Source organism: Pezoporus occidentalis, unplaced genomic scaffold (genome assembly GCF_034315485.1).
Source record: "Pezoporus occidentalis ecotype Australia unplaced genomic scaffold, CSIRO_AGI_Poc_V1 ctg33, whole genome shotgun sequence".
NCBI classification, from domain to species: domain Eukaryota; kingdom Metazoa; phylum Chordata; class Aves; order Psittaciformes; family Psittacidae; genus Pezoporus; species Pezoporus occidentalis.
Genome location: NW_026915268.1, coordinates 5958189 through 5975206, shown reverse-complemented (window position 1 = coordinate 5975206; position 17018 = coordinate 5958189). Strand labels below are relative to the sequence as shown.

The window sequence follows — 17018 nt, the reverse complement described above, 5'->3', positions numbered from 1 at the left end:
CATTGATGAGAATACAAAGCTGTGGATCAACATTATTAGCAGACACGTTCACAAGGAAGACATCTCCATTCTGTAAAAGACAAGTGTGTCAGGAGTAGAAATACCCTTCACTGGTAGTTCTGAAAACAGAATTGTTTCTCCCGAAAGATACTGAATAGGTAAGTTAGGCACTTTCCTAGACACTCATTTTCAGGCATCACAGATGCTCAAAGAAGCTTATGGAAGAAAAACAATAAAGTGCAAAATTAATATAGAGGAAACAGTACTTCTCTGAAGCAGTACATTTGCATAAACATGCTGAACACAGAAACAGAGAGCAAAATCAAGCATATAGCAAGTTATGAGACCACAAAGTTTATACCAGAAGTACTGAGACCTACTTCAGCTATCCCAAGAGTGAAACCGCACTGCCCAGCACATAAAAGTTCCTACTAGGCAGTGTAGTGCAGCAGCCTGGTGTTCAACCACCTCATCTTCAACTGTGCTGTACTACTGCAATTTGCATTAAAGTCTAACATTACAAGAAATACAACCATCACCCCTAAACAGACCCAGCCCTGGTACTCAACCACTCAAGGCCAAACAGCAAATAGAAACTGGAAAAAAGAAAGGAAATCAGCTGAAGTAATGTGTGCCTGGAACGCCTGCTCTGAAACCAGCCCCCAGTGGGTTTTCTCCATTTGCTGCCAAGCACCTCTAATGCAATCCAGACAGTCAAGGACACAGTCAGAATGTTAATATGAAAGCATTAAAATTCCCATTGAAATAGGACCTGTCAAGCTACTTTATGTAACATGATTTATCGTTTCCAAATGTAGTAACAAGGGATTTTATTGTACAAGAGCATGTGGTACACAATGGGGCTCCGCATCCGCATTCCCCACAAGCCAAACTAGAATCTGTGACCAAGTTTATGCTAGTGCATATCTGAGTTACTGGTGTGTGCATGAAAGGGCAGCTGTATGCATTAGATATTGATGGGGGACAGAAGAGACTTAAAATGAGAACTCTCTGCTCATCTCTGTGCATGGACACCTCTAATCACTGCTGTGAGTGGCTCTGGAACAGTGCTTATGGAGAAAAGCCCAACTGTCCCCATCCCTCAGGGCACCTGCATCAAGTAACAAAAAATGGGCTGTCAAAAGCTGAAGAAGTTTTTATTTCCAGTCTTGCATGCCAGTGGGATGAATGTTGTCTTCTGTAAGTTCAATGCAGTCAGAGAAGAGCGGAAACTTCTGGTTAAGTTCCCAGTGGATGGCCTGCCCTTCCTAACCAGCAAACCCCAACTCCAGAGCCCTGACCTCAAAACCCACTGTCTCCTACATTTGCCATACTTAACAAAGCAGCTAAAAATCATGCCGAGCTGCCCAAGTTCTGCGCTAATAACACCCATGGAGAGCTACAGCACAGAGCACATACGTTGTCATGACTTAAAGTTTGTGGATTTTTGTGTGTGCAAACCCATTTTTTTTTACCTCTCCATTCTACAGCTTCCCATAAATGCAGAAACATTTCAGGTCTATCAGGCCACTGTTTTTCCATGCATTCGCTTGAAGTAGCTTAACGGCAGTGAAAACTACATGTATAAATTTGAGGCAGAGTTGACTAGTTCAGGACAGACAAGCAGAGATATTGACAGAAATCATACCTCCTTTCTATGCTGGAAGAGGTACTGCACCAGCTGCCAGTGCAAAGACAACATCTGAGTAAACTGGTAGCAATGCCAAAGAAGTACTATGCTTCAGACTTTACCTGGAGCAAACTGCAACTGGTCAATGTCTACCCACAGAAAACTATGGAGTTAGACACCACAGACTGTTTCTGCTGTATTGTGTTACAGTGCTGCACTCAGGATCCTAGCTCTCTTACTAACTCCTTTGTCACTGTGGTACTAACCTGGGACATTATTCAAGCAGATGCTTTGTTCTGCCCTCTTCCCCTGCCTAAGTCTGGTATCAATGTCCAACTAAACTCAAATATGCTTTGATTTTTTTCTTTTGAATTTAGTTAGTCAAACACACACCAAGAATGCTTGGTGGAAACAGATCTGGACCTTGCCATCCATTAGTTACATTACAGCTACGACTGATGTGGTGAATTTACTGCATTCCAGATCCAAGACCTTGGACTACTCTGCTTCTACAGCACTAGTCAGAATCAATTATGATTTTTTTTAGGCCTTCCTACTCTTGCTCTGCCATTCAGCACTAGCAGGAAGAATCAAGCTTATTCCAAGTAATGAAAATCAAATGCATACAGACATTTCTGTTTGCTATTTCAATCCAGGAGGGATCTGCAATGCAAGTTTAAAAAGGAAAACTGTTTTCTGTTGGAACCATGAGAAGTGAGCAAAAGCCATAATGAAAACCAGCTCTCCCAGGGTGAAGGGGAAGATGAGGGGAAGAAGCTAAAGAATCAGATGCTACAATTAACAGATGAACAGCTGGCATTTTAAGGAATGTGGTTTATAAGCCAAGAGGCTGGGTAATAAAATGGCAGATGAAGTTCAGTGGACATAGTAGTAAGTGGTGCACAAGAGAAGGACCATCTCATGTAAGATTCATGGATACAGACTCCTGCCACTCAGAAGCTAAATCCTCATGACAGCTGTTTCAAGATACCACCTCAGTGCTCAGCAGCTATCAAAGAGCAAACCAAGTGTTAGGCATCCTTAACACAGGACTGAAGAACAAAACCAGAAGGTACCAAGACGCTGTGTGAATCCTGAACGGCAGGTGCAGATTTGGTACCCAGATTTCCAAGGGAATCTGAAGATCCAGACAAGGGGCAGGAGGAGATCACAGAATGTACCCACACCAGCATTTTGTCTTGAATCAGAAGCACACTGTTAAAACCCACGTCCCAGTCACTGCCACCACATGCAGTGTGATTCTGTCCTGGGTTCAGCAGTAGCAGTCATGTTTCTCCTTCTTGGTAGCTGGTGCAGTGCAGTGCTTTGACTTTCGGCCTGGGAACAGAGCTGATAACAGTGATGCTTTGGTTTGGCCAAGGACTTTGTGAGCCTCATGCTCTGCCAGGGAGGAGGGGAAGAAGAGAGGAAGCAGAGACAGGACACCTGACCCAGACTGACCAAAGAGGTATTCCATATCACAGCATGTCATGGCCAGGATGTAACTGGGAGTTAGCCAGAAGGGCTGGGACTGTGGGGTTGGAGGAGGTATCAGTCAGAGCTTGGTCGGGCTGGGGGGGGGGGGGGGGCAAGTTAGCAGTCGGCTGGTGCTGAGGTGTTGTATTCTCTTCCCTTATTTCCTTTATCATTATTATCATTGGTGGTAGCAGTAGTGATTTGTGTTATACCTTAGTTACTAAACTGTTCTTATCTCAACCTGTGGGAGTTGCATTCTTTTCGATTCTCCTCTCTGTCCCTCTGGGAGTAGGGGGAGGGCAAGAAAGGCGGGGGGGGGGGGGGGATAGTGAGTGAACAAGCTGTCTGACTGGGTTTAAACCACGACAGATTCCCATCTCAGAACCTTCTTGGACCACATAAGCTGGATTCTTAATGTATTCTAAACAAGGAGACAGCCGCTACCATAGCAGATACTAACTAGCACCCAGTCCTCAAGACTAGGCTGAAGTCAGTGATGCAAACTTCTGTGAAACACAGATAAGCACAGGCATTGAGTCCTAACTCACTGCACAAATCCCATCCTCACCTGCCATGCTGTTTGATAATGAGGGAACAACCAAAGCTGAGGAGGCAATGAGTATCTTGTTTACAGCAAGCACCTAATAAAACTAGGATACTTCATTTCTGGAGAAGAAAGGTTCTCCATGGTTTGGCTCTGAAGCAATGTCAGTGGTATACAAAAGAGCAGGAGTAACTGCTCAGGGTCTCTTCCTAGGTTAAGTGGAGGAAACATCTAAAATCATAGAATGGTTTGGCCCAACAAGAGCCATTAGGTGCAGTCAGCAATGCTAGCTCTGGAAGTACCTGAGGCACAGACTGCTAGAGCTTGGGTTATACTCTGGGTAAGTAAAACTACAGACTTCCCTTGTTACTGTCCTACTGTAGGATCCACTACTGACTACTATCAAGACACAACATTGGCACTGACGTACAAAATTTAGCCTGACCAAGCTGGACTACTCTTGACAATGGCAAGACAGGTGTGCTAAGTGGAAGAGGAAATAAAATGCACCCCAGCCTAAAAAAGGGGGAAACAAGTGCCATAACAAACTACTGAGCAAGCAAAGCTTGTCCTTCTTTTAGGGGCATAATTACAGGCTTCATCCCTGAGAGTCCTGGTTTCGGCTGGGATAGAGTTAATTTTCTCCCTAGTAGCAGTGTTGTGGCTTGGGTTTAGTCTGGGAACAATGCTGATAACACACCAGTGGTTTAGCTGTTGCTCAGCAGCACTTATCCTGATCAAGGACTTTTCAATCTCATGCTTTGCCAGTGAGGAGGGGCACGGGAAGCCAGGAGGAAACACAGCCAGGAAACCTGACCCAAACTAGCCAAAGAGGTATTCCATACCACAGCACATCATGCCCAGTATAGAAACTGGGGGGAGTTGGCCAGGAGGAGCCGATTGCTGCTCATTCTTAATGACATCACACCAATAAGGGTCAAGAGATCCTACAATTCACTTGATTACTGAAAACTGTTATTCAGATAGGAACTGCTGCTACACACGGTAACCTGCAGACTCACAGACCCTCGGGGACAAGCCCAAAGAGCCAGTTGAACTATGGCTCCAAACCACTCAACTTTGAGTACAAACTACCCAGGAAACAGCCTCTTTATTGCCAGAGATCTGAAAGAAAACCCAAAAGCCAGAGGAAGTCACTAAAACAGAAGGCATTTAAAACTAAAAGGGAATCTGCCTCAAGACATTCCTGTGCTTCAACCAGCGTATTCCTCACTCAGTCTTCTCTCTGAATTTTTACACTTGGCCAATAAATACCTCTCATTCTAGCACTTGGAGAGGATTTATGATGCACTGCAAGTGCTGTGCAATTAAAAGATTTAATGCCTGATTCATTTCCTTTTTCAAAGGGAGACTGGAGAAAAGCAGAGCAGGAGATGGCTGGGTACCGTATAGCTGTGGGTATATCATACATATACATGATGTGACATTTCCTCTATCACTACTGTAAACCAGCACATCCCCACTCTTCCTGTAGTTGTATCAAACCTATTTCACTGTGTAGATTCCCAACTATTAGTCATTCTTCAGCTTAATCGTTGAGGGGGTTACAGTATGGATTTTTACACACCATCCCACATTTCCACCATAATTTATCAATTGCTTTTTCCACTCCATTTCACTGAATTTCTAATCTCATTTCCCCAACTACACTGTCTACAATCATAACATAGCAGTGACTTTAAAAAATTCAGCATGCTCCACTAATTTCACAATGTGTTAAAAGAGATAACAGAGGGAACACATTCTTTCCATCTCAGTGCGATTACTTCCACTTGCCTATCAGAGGCAACGGTACACAGTTGAGGAGGAGGATAGGAATTTCTGCAGTAAGAAGTCAACACTTTGCAGTTTTACACAGGTATCGACCAGCCTGCAATGAGAGAAATGCCACCAACAACTATGTGCAAGACCAAGCATTTACCTCTTCCACATTTTTAATTAGCATGTGGTGGATGTTTTGCTCTGAATCATGCAGACAGGGCTTCATCCAATCCAGCAGCACATTTGTTTGAGGGATTATTACAGATGCATCATATACTAATAAAACACCCTGCTCTGAAAGGAATTTTAAACGGCACAACGTCACGCTTCCCAGCTGCAGTCTTAAGTTCTATATAATGTCAATGCTGAGCACAAGCTACTTTCACAAGCAATTAAGACAGACTATACGAAGTACCTAACTCAGCCCGCAGGCTATATAAGACTTGGCTTTCAGCTTTGTTCAATTACTTTGCCCTTGTCTTTGGTAAACAGAAACCCTTGTTTTACTTCCTCTCTACCACACACGGCATCTGTTCTCCAAATTGTACCACCCCAGTCCGCACACAGCAGCCCTCAGATCTGTTTTACTCTATGCTGAAGTAGTTTTCATCAAAAGATTTGAAGATAAACTGCACAACACAGCAACGTTCTTCAATAAATTCTACTGTCTAAACCAGGTATCTCTAAGTTTCACCTCACGCATGCTCAAAAGCATAAAGAAGACTTAACCTCATGCCATTAACATTTCTTCAGCCAATTTTACTTGCTACAGTGCTGCAAGTCATGTAGTTCACTGAAGTTGTTGGTATTTCTGCAACTTCATTTCTGAAGTCAACTTAAATACTGTTATAGTATAGACATAGTCTGAATCTTACGATACCCCAACCTCATCTCTCACACAGCAAGAGCTGTTCAGATTAAAACCCACCAGGACACAAACAAGGCATTGGAGAGAGGAATGTCCAGTATTATATCACGATGCCCTCAAATGCAGAAGCTCATCTGTGTGACATAACACTTACTCCAACCATAGAAACATTCTCAGGTTTCAAACACTGTGTGCACGTAAAATGCCTGAACGCTGGAAAATAACTGCTCAGTCCAATATTTGTACCAAACTGTTCTCAGGAATTCTTGCTAAATATTTAACATCATACATCACCTCTACTGAAACTGAGTTGCAACAGTAATTAACTTGATTCTGAGAATCTATGCCTTTAGCTAAAAAGATGAGGAGGCAATTCAACTTTCCAAGCTCCAGCAGAAATGAAGTGCCACTTCCACATGCCAAGTCACCTTATGTAAACTGAGATGGAAAAACAGACAATTCTCCTGAATTTCTATACAAACCAATATTAACAGTCATAAAATAAAAACGGTGCCAAAGGGCTAACACTTCATACTGCTAATAGTTGCTTGGAAGACTAGGGATCCATTTGAAGATAAAGATCATTGATGATTTAAGTATGTCTGAACCTAGGTCTTGACAAACCTTTACAGGACTACTGCTCAAATTCTGTTTGGGAGCAGAACAAACAAGCTTTGAGCCACACAGCTTTGATTCCATGTTTTAGAGAAGCGCACAACCTATACAAACAGACCAGGAGATACTCACGTTCCCCATGTATTCTGAAAGCAGATCCTGCAAGGCCTGTCGCACTGCATTACACTCCGCAACTATACGTTCCCGTCGGTCATCACGTGTGCAGGATGAATCAGCCATCAGGGCTGCTCCGCTAATGATGCTCTCCAGGCGCTCTTCCAGGGAAGGCCTAAAACGTTCTTCGCTGAAGGTTGATGGATCCACAATAATTTGTTTCTAGGAAAATCAAGAAATATAGGAATTGGTAACCAGACCAAGCAGGAAGTTACTGGTAAGACATCCAGACAAACAACACTTACAGCCCAGCAGGCTTTAAAGGCAAAAACCACACAATTTTGGCACTGAGGATGATTTTCATGAGTAGTTTTGTAGAATGACTAAAAGGTTCCCCAGCAGATTACATTGCTAGTCATTTCTTGTGTTGCTTTGACAGCCGAACAAAACTTGGCCACGGGAAGCCTCGTTACATGAATGGCAAAATCAAATGTGCCAGCACAAATAAGGTTCAAAGTACAGAGCTCTTCTTAACTACATGTCAGTGCAGACATGCCTTCACTAGTTACATTGTCAGATATAACTATCTGATCACAAACATAAACCCAAGGAAAATAAACATCCAAAATTAGCCCTATATACAGTGCTCTGCTGTCATAGTTGATCAAGTTTTTAACCTTTTCAGGTAAATACAACAGTGTTCTCAAACACTTTCAAAGTGAAACATCAACACAAATGTTTCAAACAGCACAGAAAACAATTTCATCATGGCAGGAAACTATCACAGGTTTATCTTGACGGTATTAGTAAGCACGGCTCATACTGAGAGACTTAAGGCTGGAACAGCAGTACTGACATAATCTGCTTTTCAAGGTGCACATACCACCACGCATGGAAGCTCACCAGGAAGCAGCAGTGTGGTATTTATCACCTTGTGAGGACTTGCACAAGATTCATTTCAACAGGTTTGCAACCTAAGGAAAAATTACTTGGCCATTTCAAGCTTGGTGTTTTTTTTTGTGCTACAAGGCTGGGAATGGGAGGATGTTGCTAATTCTTTATGAAAGAAGCCCCAAAGGTTTTTCCATAGAATCCTAGACTGGTTTGGGTTGCCTCCCTTTAGGCACTGGAGCTGCTCTGAGGTCTCCCCTTCAGGAGCCTTCTCTTCTCCAGGCTGGACCAGCCCAGCTCTCTCAGCCTGGCTCCAGAGCAGAGCTGCTCCAGCCCTCGCAGCATCTCCATGGCCTCCTCTGGACTCTCTCCAAGAGCTCCACATCCCTCTTGTGCTGCTGCCCCAGAGCTGGATGCAGGACTGCAGGGGGGGGTCTCCCCAAAGCACACTAAGGGGAAGAATCACTATTTTTACATGGGATTTTCACAACCAGTTTGTATGCCAGCAAACTTCAACAGCAACATCACAACCACTACTTCTCTCACCAGCCAGCCCATTTCATCTCCCTACAGCGTAACCACGTAGCCTTTGCAGAAGAATTAGAACATGGCATGTGTTCTCCAACACAGTCCCCACTCTTCCTGAAACTTTTAGCTATGTAGATCATACAGCAATAGTACGCTACAACTCCAGAACTGTGCTATAAAAGACAGAGATGACAATTATCTCCTAGTAGCCATTTAATATTTTACCATCACAGTACAAACACTGGAGTTTTTGGAGACATGTGCGTGCAAAGCCTCTTATTACCAGAGTGCAACAATACTCAGAAGTTAGCAGGGAATTGAGCACAGGGATAGTGTCTGCCAAGAACCTGAACACATTTGTTTTGTCAATCTCATATTTCACAGAGTGATATATGGCCATACAGAAGAAAGCACATTAAATAGTTTGAGGCAGATGAGATAATCCATGAACCTTGCAATAGTCTTCCAGTGCCTAAAGGGGCTGGCAAAAAAGCTGGAGAGGGGCTTTGGACAAGGGCCTGTAGGGACAGGACAAGGGGAATGGCTTTAACCTGCCAGAGGGGAGACTGAGCTGAGCTCTTAGGCAGAAGCTCTTCCCTGTGAGGGTGCTGAGGCGCTGGCACAGGGTGCCCAGAGAAGCTGTGGCTGCCCCATCCCTGGCAGTGTTCAAGGCCAGGCTGGACACAGGGGCTTGGAGCAAGCTGCTCTAGTGGAAGGTGTCCCTGCCCGTGGCAGGGGTTGGAGCTGGATGAGCTTTAAGGTCCTTTCACACCCAGACCATTCTATGTTTCTATGATTCAATTCTATGTAATGAAGTCAGTCCTTAAAATTGTTGCTCTTACAGGACCTGCTTTCCCCTCCCACATGCACTGCTCAGGTGCTAACACGAGGCATGCTCTTTAAAGCTTATATAGCTGAACATACAACTGCTGGAATTCAAGAAAAGCAGAATTAAAACTGAAATTATCATCACAAAGATCAAGACAACCCTGACATCCCCATGTTACCCAAGGGATCACATAGAAGGCTTCACACTGGGCACAGGGAGGACTCAAATAGTACTTTGTCCTAGTAAAAGAAATACGGCAGAGGAAATAACAGAGGGCAGGAACAGGAGTGGTACAAGCGAAAAGGTGAGCCATATCTGGCAAAAGCCAAAAGTATTAAACATCTTTTGAGTGATGGCTTTGCAATATCAAATAAAGTTTTAGAGGCAAGTTACTGCCAAGGTGTTTGAAATTCAGAGGCTGAATCAGTGGCAGACACAGAACACTGGCTTCAAAAGGAAAGCGTTCTCAGTAAAAATGCATGGCTATCCTCAGTAACTCACGGAATGCAAGATAAAGAACATGACAGATCAGTACAACACATCACTGAAATGACTCCATTCCCAACCATATTAAACTTCCCACTTCATGTTCTTCTCAATAGGTAGCTTGGGAAGTTTCAAATACATTATTCACCTTTAATAAATCATTTCTGTCACGCAGAAGAATACATTACATAAATATATTATGAAATAATCAATTTCAAATAAACTAAGGGCTTACATCTAATGCAGCAGTAGGCTAACTGCTGCTTCAGAGTTAGTTTAACTTGACAGCCTTCAATCACTAAGAACCACATATATAACTTTCTATATTCCATCAATCCTAGTTTGGAGAAAGGCTTTTTAAAAAATAAGAGCCTACTTTACTGAGACTTGCTGTAGTTCAGTAGAAAACAATTTCTCAGGCAATAGAAATAAAAGGAAGCTGTTGCTAGTAAATCAGGTGAATGGAGAGATGGAGTTACTTTTTTTTTTTTTTACATCATAAAGGGTTTAAAACTTACATCAAAATTGTTGAGAGCATAAGCCAGCTCTCCACCTCCACCCTGCTGCTGGGCAGCATCATCTGATGCAGTGGCTTGGGCTGCATTGGAGATGCCTGTGACCGCCTGCTGAAGCTGTTTGTAGATCAAGTCCCTGTTAGCTTTGTAAGCAGCTACATCCGGGTGCTGCAGACAGGCCTGGGACGCTGTGTAAAGAATGGGAACGTTCTTCTGCAGGATTCCTCTGGCTGCTGCCATCTGATCACGGTGACCCACATCTTTCAATTCCTATCAGGAAAATTAAAGGGAAAAAAAAAAAAGTATGAGAACATTCACATTTAACATCCATACACTGTCTCCCCACATCTTCAAAAGACAGGCAGGTTCTTTGCTTAGTACCCTCAAATCTAACTACCTTCTGACTGGGTATCCCTATTCTTAAGGGCTCAACTAATTTCAAAAACCAACAGTTTCATAAAGACAAAACCCAAAGTGGGCCCTTCCCAACTCTGCAATTCAAAATCTGAGGTTGGGTTTTTGCTCCTTTACACCTCTGAGGACCAGCATTTTGAAAGCTGGTAACACCTGTAAAGCAGGATACAAGTTCAAGCCCATGTTTTCTCCCCACTTCTTCCAGTTTGCATGACATCTAAAGAGTCACCAAGAAACCTAAATCCTCAAAACAGAGCAACTTAAGTTTTTAGGTAATTTAAGAACCAAACAAATTTTTAACTATCAAATGAACAAGAGGCTTCTCCTGCAGTCTTGACTTGCACATAAGCAGCAAGACAATCTTTAATTTAAACTCAAAGACTCACAAACAGAATGTTTTCTTTAATCACACCTAGAAGATGGAGTTTACTCTCCTCAAGAGACCTGAGTACTTCATTTTAGAAGAATAAGTATATCATCTCATTCAACTTCTTGTTCATCTCCAATGAGATGAAATTAATCCAGTGACTGTAATTACCTCTAATTTAAGATCAGTGAGCAAGTCCAGACCAAACACTCACTGCTGCAATCCTCTAAAGCACCATTACCTCCACTTCGGAACAGAAGCACTATGATTAGATAAAGCTTCCGAGTCCAGCATGAGCAGTAAGTTTATAAAGGGAAGAATGAACAGGGGTTTTAGCAGCATCATAATTTTACCTCTTAAATCTAACGAAGAGGTGATGAAAAAGAGGACTGTCTTACTGAGAAAAGGAAAAATAATCTGACAGCTCTTCAGAATGAATGGGTAACATGTGACCTCTACAAGATACACACCAGGCAGGGAGGGCACTGCAAGCAGGCTTACAGATTTAATACAACCACTTCCCACAGTGTGGAACGATCCATCACAGAGCAATTTAAGAACATTTATTGCATTGCCATCCCAATCCTACTCGCATTTCCCACAATCAGATTTCAGATACGTAACCAACTGGCCATCCATTTCAGACTGTACCCAGTTTATTTGCAGATGAATCTGTGCAAAAATCCCCCAAGCAGTGTCAGAGGTGCATAAGCAGTTTTGGTTTGCACATATCGGCAGAGCAAACAAACAAACGTTCTACAAGAATTATGCTGTTTGTGATAAATGGACTGCCCACATCTCTGCTTGCTTTTGAGAACTTACCTACACAAGAATGAGTCACAACAGTGCTGTTGAACAAAACAAATTTTACATGCCATTTAAGGTTAAGCACAAGTTATCCAAACACAGCACACACACACAACACATGATTTTAAAATCCCTTCTCAAATGGGTGTTTCAGTGCAAGACTAACCAGCACCAGCACTCACCCTCCTCTTGGAAAGAGATGTAATTCTGTGCTCAGCCATCACTTTTGCTCCCTCTTTAAATGGACATGTTCAGTCCATCTGTGCAAACCACAAAGACAGCATGGTCCAGTAGTGACTGCACAAGGCACTGAGCCACACCTCTATTCTTTCCTTACCCACCCCTGCACTGCTTCAAAATGGGAAGTGTAAGTCTTGGGAAGCAGCATCTTATTAAGGCACTACAGCATTAGCATAAACAAATGCTACTACAACAAATTCCATCAGAAGCAGTACACTACAGCTGAACAGACCTTCTGCTTACCAGGCAAGCTGAAACTCCTTAAACACAGCAAAGTACAACACAAAATACTCAGCAAGTAAAAGTATCAGCAGCAATGGGTACTGTCCAAGAGCAGCAAGGCTGCCTTACTTTCTGATTCTGAAAAAGAAATAACATCCAGAAGAAAGAGCTGCCATCACTATACCTGCTGTCTTTTGGCTGCCATTATGTTAAGCCTGTCCACCTCTGGTTTGAGGGCTTTGTACTGGATACCCAAATCCTGCTCTGTGCCAGCATTTCTTAGTTTCAAGATACCTTCTTCCACCTAAAAGAAAACATATTAATATATTTTTCCAAGTAATACAGTCCACAGGTCAGGAAGTAGTTCAGAATGTACTTCATAGCAGACAGAAAGCCATCTTCCTCTGCCCCTTTCAATTTTTAGAGAGGGAGATACTTCAAAGCCTGATAGCACTGAAGGCTTAGCTTCTACTTCAGAGCCACCACCTACTTGGTTACCAGAAGCAGCCAAGTACATGCATTTGAGAGAATATGAAGGAGCCCAGGGCCCTCACAGAGCTGTGGCAGTGGCCATCGAAGGGCATGAGGAACATGCCCTTCAAAGCACTGCCACCCAAGCAGGCCCAGTATCAGATCTCATTTCATTGCAAATTCTGAACAAACCACCCACCCAGCCTCTTGCTTGTGGGAAGATTTCCTCAAATATTTCAGATTCGTTTCATTTAGTCTACTGAAGCTACTCATCCCTACTAGCTCCAAGGGAGTACTGGTTATAAGAAAGCCAAATTGTTGCTCTAAGATGGAAAGTGCTGCTTATCCCCTGCAGTTGCAGACCATAGTGCTAAAAGTTCAGAATAAAGTACAACACAATGTCAAAAGCTACTGACAATGAGAGTAAAAACAAGTGACAAACATCCACTGCACACGTTTGGCTCAGAGGAAAAACCCTAAAAACCTCCCTGCTCCAGAAGTGACCCATTGACAGGGCACACACCGGGGTCAGCACGCATCATGAAACAAAGCCACTTGACAGAGCACGCCTGGCATACCCAGCGTGGCAAAGTGGATCTCAGCAGAAGAACTACACTTACTACTTTCAGTTGAACAAGCAGCTTGTAGACATCTGCCATGTCAGCCAGAATCAGCAGGCGGGTGACGGCGGAGAGGAGGGCGCGCGCCGCCCGCACCATGTTCCCGCGTTTGACAGAGGAGCAGGGGTCATCAGCAAACTCCCCCGAAGCGCTCTTCATCAGGTCACCTGTGCAAGGGGAGGAGAAGGTCTCACTTCAGAAGCACTGTGTGATGTGAGGGGCTGTAAGGATTCCTGGGTAAGCATTCCAAGTCTTGAAACAAAAAGCGGTTGCTTAAATACAGCCAGCAGTTAAGATCGCATGTAGCTACCTCTAAGTACAGCTACTACACGGTATCAGAAAGAGGGGCTTGTGCAAGGAGGAAGGGTTGGGAAATAACATTTTGGTCCTTATTTCGGACTGTAAAGGCGTTTTAACGTGCCAGAATCCTCTGGAGCGGCAAATCCAGCCATGCCTTTGCTATTACATGTAGGACTGCAGCTCTTTCACAAACTACAATGCTCTCAAAGCTTACACAAAAGCTCCAAGTTGTGTGCATGTAGGAGTTAAGCAGAAAGCAGCAGAAAGTACTGTAACCACCCAAGGAAACGCTGCAGCTCATGGGACTGTAAACAACTCAGAGCAATGACCTGGCTGGATGCGCCCTGGGTTTGCATTCAAAGCAAGGCACCGCTGAGTAAAACGCTTCAGCGTTTCATAGCCCGTGGCTCTGCATCTGGTGCAGGAAGAAAGAATTTGGGTTTCAGATGGTAACAATGCAATTGGTTAACGATAAAAAGCAAAGGCCATTTTACACAACTACAGAAATTCCTCCAGAAGGCATTCGGAAAGCATAAAAGTAATGTCTGCATATAGTCAGGAGTAAATTTTGGCTTTCTCCCCCTCCTTTCTAGGGCAGCACTTTGCTTCCAATACTACGGTTCCTACACAGCAGCAAGTTTTGGAATCCACATTATTATTCTTGGATCTCTCTGCATTTCAGAAACATTTGGTAAACAGCTAGGATTTAGTTTAGAAAACGCTAGGTACCCAAGGCCAAAGATTTGTGGGCAGCTGGAAATGACCTGAAAGCAGGTGAACTGTGCTAGAATCTACTGCTGTGTCAGGGGCTTCCCAAGCCTGTATGAAAAAGCATCCATACGGCCAACCACCACAACAGAAATAGCATGCCTCAGAGAAGACAAGAACCCTAAGTAGTCCTTCACAAGTGAAAGCTGACAGTGCCACCCATAGAGCCCACTACACAAAACGGGGTTTGATTTGCAGCAAAATCTCAAGATGAGCAGTGGCATCATCCTGCTCACAGCCTGTAGCCAGTACAGCACATCCCCAGTATTTTAATGACTTTTTATTTTGAATCTACTATTTTAACTACTCAACAATACCTGCAACTGGAGAGCCTGGGGTTAACCATGCACATACTTACCATCAACAATTAATCTCTTGCCCTGCAAGAGTTTCTAGCAGCCCAAAGGCTCTCCACCTTCGCAGCTAAATACAGCCCAAACACAGCTGCCAGCCTGCCCAAGCAACTACACCATGATACTCAATTTTGTTCACATGCTCCCTCCTATGTAACACCCTTCCATCATCTTAAATAATACGAAGGGTGGCATATAACATTTTCAGATAAAAAATATGCTACTTCAGTACTGTGACAGATGAAAAGAGCTTCTGTCCAACCACATTCCAGCTATGACTATCAATCCAAAGCTATCCCTTACCCAACTTGGAAGAACACAACTCTATTTTAACAAGTGTTGAGAGCCTCAGATTTCCAGATGGGTGAAAGACGACACGTCTCCAATGCTGAAAAACTGCAACCAGCCATGAGATTCTAAACCCCCTACACAGCTGACATGACCCTTTCTTTATTCGTTCTGGAAGAGGATAATAATAGTGAAACTTATGTCACGGCCACAGTATGAAATCTATTAACAATGTCAGGATTTAAGAATATGTGCCAGAACCAAAATTCACTATAAATATTTTCTCCCTGATTTACTCCTATGTCAAATTCCCCACATTTCCAACTCCCAAAAGAGAAGAATGTTATTTTCATTTATTTCCTATTTAAAACAACTTAGGGAGGTGGCCACCCGCTTCCTCCAAATCTCAGAAATTGCCAACAAGGTTAAACCCCAAAATTATCCCCTACCCATCTCTGAAATTGCAACCCTACAAGCCAGTCCTGAAATAAAATGCTATTCCTTTTTATTTTAAGGACAGCCTTGCAAAGATTGAGTGAGTTTCAAACAGCTTGTCAGGGTGTCAAAAAGATAACCAGCTTCCCAGAATTAAAGGAAGATTATATTTAAAGTTGTTGCATATATATTTTTTCCTGCAAATTAAAAGAAAGCTTGTTTCAGGCTGCTTTTACAACAAAAAAAACAACATGGGGCAGTTATTTTAGCTAGAATCAAAGGGAACTCTGCCCTAAGTGTAAGCGCATACTTACTGCATTAAGTGCACACATTAGCAGTTCAAACTGGATCAACCACCATCTTCTCATTGTTAAACGTGAACCAGAGGTAAAATGCAAGTTTGAAAGCAGGATTTCAAGAGTTAAAAGAAAACAGACTGCAGAAAAGTCAGACTATGAGACCCTGATTATATAGCCGGTACAAATTCTTATATGAGGAATCTGTTTTTCCAATATAACCTTGGATTTCCACTAGATATTATAAGGGAAAGATGATAAAACAGAGTTGAGAAAAGAAGAGGCAATGATAGCCACTCTATGATCTTGTCAATAAAGCACTAAGAATTCAATTAAATCTAATGGAACAAAGCCCATTTCAGAAATAGTAAGATTTTAGTCCATGAAAAGAAAATTACCATTTTCTAGTCTCATTCCCACCATGCCCACAGGGTCTGACAGCACTTTCAGGCAGCACTATTAATCCTCCTCAGCAGCACAGTGCACACTGACCATGTCAGAGGGCTTGCTTTGTACCAACCCCAACAGGGGTAGGGTTGTAGCAGGGAAGACAGGCAGGGCAAGGCCTAGGACACCCACAGGCACCGATGCTTTTCTTCCCAAGCCAGAACTTTGTGTCCTCACACAGAACAAATCATACAATCACAGAATGGTTTGGGTTGGAAGGGGCCTTAAAGCTCATCCAGTTCCAACCTTTTGCACAGACAAGGACACCTTCCACCAGACCAGGTTGCTCCAAGCCCCATGCAACCTGGCCTTGAATGCTACCACAGATGGGGCAGCCACAGCTTCTCCGGGCACCCTGTGTCAGTGGCATCACTTTGATGTGATCCATCACTTGTACCCTTCAGCATCTACCAGTTCAAAGCCCATCTCCAGGCTGCTTTGCCCGTAGCATTAGAAATACAATTCCATCATCAGGACGCAGTTCTACCTGCTACTCCCCACCAAACAAAGGCAAGCATGAAATTAAGAGTTTCAAGACCCTACTATTCTGGACACTGAAGTGCTATCTTACCACTAATACCACCTTCAATGTCCATCACGTGTCACAATAAGCTGCTGTTGCTTTCTACAATAAAGGGCAAGCCCAGCAACCCCTTTTGCTGTATCAACATTGGAGATGATACTTATGGCAAAAAAAGGGTTGTGAATTTCT

At 43.3% G+C, this 17018-nt stretch overlaps 1 protein-coding gene across 1 annotated transcript in view; it reads right to left on the bottom strand.

The window, feature by feature from the left end:
• Positions 1-17018, bottom strand: part of CTNNA1 (catenin alpha 1) — a 253319-nt gene that overhangs the window by 84411 nt on the left and 151890 nt on the right. Inside the window, exons 4-7 of the mRNA XM_062629260.1 lie at positions 13420-13586; positions 12513-12632; positions 10282-10548; positions 7048-7251 (exon numbers count right to left, since the gene is read on the bottom strand). Of these exons, the coding sequence (XP_062485244.1) occupies positions 7048-7251; positions 10282-10548; positions 12513-12632; positions 13420-13586 (758 nt within the window). The remainder of the gene's footprint in view (positions 1-7047; positions 7252-10281; positions 10549-12512; positions 12633-13419; positions 13587-17018) is intronic.